The sequence below is a fragment of the Mandrillus leucophaeus genome, unplaced genomic scaffold (genome assembly GCF_000951045.1).
Source record: "Mandrillus leucophaeus isolate KB7577 unplaced genomic scaffold, Mleu.le_1.0 Scaffold147, whole genome shotgun sequence".
Taxonomy (NCBI): domain Eukaryota; kingdom Metazoa; phylum Chordata; class Mammalia; order Primates; family Cercopithecidae; genus Mandrillus; species Mandrillus leucophaeus.
Window position 1 is genome coordinate 1328474 of NW_012101443.1, and position 5640 is coordinate 1334113.

The following is a 5640-nucleotide window of genomic DNA, read 5'->3' on the forward strand; positions in this document are numbered from 1 at the left end:
CAGGGTAAAAGAAGCAGAAGAAACCAGTTTACAAAAAAACCAAAGCACAGTTTCAAAGAAGACACAGCCCTGCCCTGGAAACTCTTCTGGCACAGCCACCTCATTCGATATGGTAGGCACTGTCACAAAACAAAAGACATCAGCAGAGGAGACACAGGTCTGTTTCAGGGAAGTACCACATATATAAAAGGTTTTGGGGAAGATCCATGCTATGAACCAAGCACACGGCAGGTATCCAGAATTCCCAGTTCCATATAGGTTTATCAGACCATTATCCATGGGCTTCCTGACACCGAGCTTCCAGTCATCAGGAACTAGAAGGCAATGGGCATACCACATTTGGTTCCTGTACATAAGACAATTTGAGGTGGGGTGGGGAATGGAACACCCTCCTTACTCAGAATTGTATTTTCCAGTGTGTACACAAGAATAAAAATCTTCTTAGTGCTGTAACAATCTCAGAATTCTAAAGCTTTGCTTCTAAAAGCAAGTAATATAAGAATTGCTTTTCTCAATGGATAGATATCTCCTTGCTTTAATTATATAACATTTTCTTCAATTTTTGGCATTTGCTCCTTGTTTATTTTTATTATTTTTTCTCTTTTTTTCCTGCAAACACTATGGCAACTTCAGCAATTGCTACTTCTTGGTTGCAGCATCCAGGAGCAGCTGACAAAATGAATGAGTGAAAAACAACTTTTCCCTGTGCTTAGTTTACTTAAGCTTCTTTTGTTTGATGGTCTTGATGGTATGATTTTGGATTGCTTAATATATAATAATTTGTGCTAGAAAAAACTAACATATACATGTATTGTTTTCATTAAAAAATTAATTGAAGAGAAAGAGAAAAGCAATATTTTAATGCCCCAGGAATTGAAACTAACCTTTTCTGTCTCGACTGGACCCCTACATCACTCTCTTGATTTGCTGGTATCATTTGCCATGTATTGGTCAATACATGTCTGCTGGGTGAGCAATAAAATTCTGGGGGCAAGCCAGTTTTGAGAAGTTTATAATCTGACTGGGGGAGACATATCTTGAAATTTTGGAAAGATATTTTACTTTTAATTATCTTAAAAGCAAACAAAAGAAACATCAATTGACCATGATTCTGCACATTTCTCATCTCAGTATCACTATGGTAAAATAAGCTAATCATGAACACTGCCATTTCACTACAAACTTAAATGCTCTCCTTTTATTAACGTTGAGTATGAACACGAAACATGATCACCTGTTTAAAAGAAAAACACCGCTTTGTTCTTTGACAATTTCAAAATAAGGAACTTTGGCTTTTTATTCCTTTTAAGAGTTTCCGTAGTTGACTGTTTTTTTCTTGCTATACAATTCTCCTTGGATCTGTATTACCTCAGCTCCTCAGATACACCAAGGGTAGAGAGTCTTCATTTAAAAAACATTTCCTAATTGTACACATTAAAAGCTAATATTTAAGAAAAACCCTCTTAATCCTCCAACCCCTATTCCTATTGTGAGTAATCTGGTTTAATACAAGTTAAGTCTATAAATAAATTTGTTCCTTCTCCTCAAAAAAACAGTTAAGAAACTTTACAAGAATTACAGGTTTAAAAAATTTACCGAGAGAAATGAAAGTATTGTCACTTAACCCCTATTAACATACGGTGTTCAAGCCTTCCAGTATCAGCGCCTGTAGCACAGCATCGCCGCTAGCTGTTTCACTAGCATGCTGACTAGGAGGCTTCTCAGTCACTCTTTTCTTCTCCTTGATAGTGTCTGTACTCTGGCTTCAGCTCCCATGTGTTTTTGTGGATCCCTTTTACATTCTGAACACCAATTTCTTTTAAGATTTCCTTCAGGTACACCTAAAGCAAAAACAAAACCCCTAACAAATGAGATTATAAAGGCAGGGAACAAAACTTAAAATAAGGTGATATGCCGAAACACATATGCAAGTCATAGAAAGTATGATCCTAAAAGCTCAGCAAGATTTCTCTATAAGGAGGTTCAATAAACTGCCTCTTGATTCTACATGTGCGATGATAACTGCACTAAATGCACTAAATAACTGCACTAAATATATGATCATGTGCATTAAAGGGGCTGAGAGTCCTGAATGCCAACAACTTAAAAGTTAAAATAAACAACAACGACAACAAAAAACCCCACAAAAAACACTAGATGAAATACACGAAAAAATTACTGGTCCTCACTCAATGTGACACAGTACACCAAGTGTAATCTGCCCTTGAGTTCAATGGACTCAGTTCACAGATTGAACCCAGTAGTTTCAGGAGCAGTAACATATATAAAAAATGAGTAACATTTTTGAGAATATTCTATCAAGAAAGCATATGACAGGTATTCAGAATTCTCAGTTCTCAGATGAGTTCTCAAATTTGTTATTAGGCCACCCACTTATTTTTTCCTATGTAAGAAGGAGAACTGTTATTTGTATTTACTACTATTTGTACTTTATCCAAGCTTGCCAACACAGATAAGGGAATAAGAAGTGATAATAAGGCTGGGCTTGGTGGCTCACGCCTGTAATCCCAACACTTTGGGAGGCTGAGGTGGGCGGATCACCTAAGGTCAGGAGTTTGGGACCAACCTGGCTACCATGGTGAAATCTCGTCTCTACTAAAAATACAAAAATTAGCCAGGCATGGTGGTAGGGACCTGTAATCCCAGCTACTAGAGAGGCTGAGGCAGGAGAATCGCTTGAACCCAGAAATTGCAGTGAGCCGAGATTGTGCCATTGCACTCCAGCCTGGGCAGTAAGAACGAAACTCTGTCTAAAAAAAAAAAGTGATAAGACATCCCCCAAAACTATCAGGGATGCAGCTTTGTGTTTGGCTTCTCCAAAGAAAACAGTCTGTAGTATGGTGTTTTAGGTCCCTAAAAATTCAATAAACATTTACTAAGCGATTACTATGGTCATGGAAATGATCGCTATTTAAGTGTAATACGAAACTCCACCTTTGCTTGCCAATGCTTAAGGCCAAAAAGCATTCCACAATAAGCTGACCAATATAAATTACAAAATTTCCTTCTCAGAGAAGAAAGATAATAATAATAATTACTATTATTTTGAGACGGAGTTTTGCTCTTATTGCCCAGGCTGGAGTGCAGTGGCATGATCTCGGCTCAATGCAACCTTTGCCTCCCGGGTTCAAGCGATTCTCCTGCCTCAGCCACCTGAGTAGCTGAGATTACAGGTGCCCGCCACCATACCCAGTTAATTTTTTGTATTTTTAGTAGAGATGGGGTTTCACCACATTGGCCAGGCTGGTCTCAAACTCCGGTCCTCAGGTGATCCACCCACTTTGCCCTCCCAAAGTGCTGGGATTACAGGCTTGAGCCACCACGCCCGGCCAAGATAATTATTTAAAAGCGACTCTTTTGTTGTTGTTGCAGACCAAAACAATCCAACAATAATTTGTGTGCGTGTGCTTCAAAGAACCAGTTACGGTATGATGATGACTCATCCCATTGATGGAAGACGTAGTTTTTCTTACTGATTGAAATGAGGCATTAATAAGAAAAATGGCTGAGAAGTTCTTGTCCGTATATTTAAGGTAGCGCTCTTCTCTAGCATGGTGCTAGACTACCTGCATCAGAACCTTGTGGGGAGCTTGCTAAATAAGACCGAGCTTGGGCCTACTGAGTCAAAGTCTCTTGGGTTAGGCCCAGGAATCTGCATTTTAACAAGTGCCTAGGTGACTCATGTAACTATATACTAAAGTTCCACCACATCTGGCTTAAGGTTCTTCCAGTTCTGATACTCTAAGATCTTTTGAGTCTTTAGTGTGTTGCTTTGTTCGCTGAGTCTCATAATCGCTGGAGATTACGTGCTACCAACATAATCTAATGCCACTTTACACTGACTGATACAATGCTCTAGAGTTCATAAAGTCCTTTCAGTTATGGGTAGGTTGTCACCTAGAAACATAATAGCTGATTAGTACTGGAACTACACAGAGGTTCCTCCAGGATGGCTTACAGCTCTCTCGGACAGCCTTTCCATTCCAGCAGCCAAGCCCCAGCAGGTGGCAGCAATGAACCAAATGAGCCCTGGGTTCCCCCAGGCTTGCTTGCCTCCCACACCTTCTACAGTTGGCTTCACTAGCAGACCTGTGTCAATGAGTAAGCATAAAGGCTTGAGATATCCAGGTAATAGAAAATGCAAGTCTGCCACCTGCTATTTCAAATCACATTTAAAAAAACAGGGCGCTGTTCATAAACTACTTTCTAATTGAACAGGATTTATAAATGGAAAATGATTGGTTAGGCACAAATGATTCTCTGTTTAGGTGCCAAGAATGACATCTTTGTAAAATTCCAAAGAATGGTTTATTATGAGACTGGCTAAGATGATGTTGCACAAACAACCATACAATTGTGGATGCACTGCAATGGGTCAAAAATGAAAAGAACAATTGCCAGGAGCATTTTAGCAGCTCCATAGAAAAGAAGCTCTCCTGACTTCAAGACTTGTGTGCTCATTTATAATCTAGGCCCAGAAAATGAAAAGCCTAAAAAGGGTTAAACACAAAATATTAAGAAAGTCTTAAGTGTACAGATTAAGTTGCTTTCATGTCCACCCTCATTTTGGCAATCTAGCAGAATATATGGAATTCTTTTTATATACGAAGGGTCATTCTTTTTTCTTTTTAACAATAAGAGTGGAATAAGATGATCATGGTCTGTTGTCAATTTCTCAAGCAACAAAATGCAATCAGGGTCACAATGTACTGTGATCGGGGGTAGGAGACACAAACTTCCTGATTTTTAGGATGTTCTGAACTGCAACCTAAGACCATTTTACTCTAATCAAATAAATTAGCTTGGCAGGGAAGTAGGTACAAAACATTAGCAGAGAAAGTAGTAGTGACAATAGGGAAAAACAAGGTCTCTAAAGGGAAAATCTCTAAAGGGAAGACATGGACAGAGAAGAGAGAGAGGACATGTCCTTCCTCTGTCTAAAATATTCGAATGACTTCCCGCTTTGGGGCTACACATTAAATTCCAAACGCCTTTCAGGCATCCACTCAGGTCTGCCTTCTCCCTTTAGCCTCATCTTCCAACACTCCCCGTTACACATACTTCCCATTTCTGTATCTGCATGCTTCCGGGTTTTTCCCATGTTGTTTCCCTTTCTTGTTATGTTTATCTCCTTTCCTCACATCTGAACCCCTCATTCTTTAAGACTAGGCCCAAACGTTACTTTCTCAGAGAAACTTTCTCTAACAGCCTTACCTTAGATTTACATTTCACACTGCACAATCTTCGATGGTAGCTCTTATTATATTATAATCCTTTATTTATATGCCTTGCTCTCCTCTTAAATCACATGCTCCTTTTTTGGGGGGGAGGGGTAGGGGATGGGGACGGAGTTTCACTCTTGTTGCCCAGGCTGGAGTGCGATGGTGCGATCTTGGCTCACCACAACCTCCGCCTACGGGGTTTAAGCAATTCTCCTGCCTCAGCCTCCCGAGTACCTGGGATTACAGGCATGTGCCACCACACCTGGCTAATTTTGAGTTTTTAGTAGAGATGGGGTTTCTCCATGTTGGCCAGGCTGGTCTTGAACTCCTGACCTCGTGATCCACTCTCCTTGGCCTCCCAAAGTGCTAGGATTATAGGCATGAGCCACCACGTCCG

General features: G+C 40.0%; 1 protein-coding gene across 2 annotated transcripts in view; it reads right to left on the minus strand.

Annotated features, from left to right (window-relative positions):
* Positions 1 to 393: 393 nt before the first annotated feature.
* Positions 394 to 5640, minus strand: part of GTF2F2 (general transcription factor IIF, polypeptide 2, 30kDa) — a 214839-nt gene continuing 209592 nt past the window's right edge. Inside the window, exon 8 of one of the 2 annotated variants that reach the window (XM_011974608.1) lies at positions 394 to 1861. In XM_011974608.1, coding sequence (XP_011829998.1) covers positions 1832 to 1861 — 30 coding nt within the window. In that variant the 3' untranslated portion in view covers positions 394 to 1831. The remainder of the gene's footprint in view (positions 1862 to 5640) is intronic. The other variant, XM_011974607.1, reaches the window with a different exon arrangement.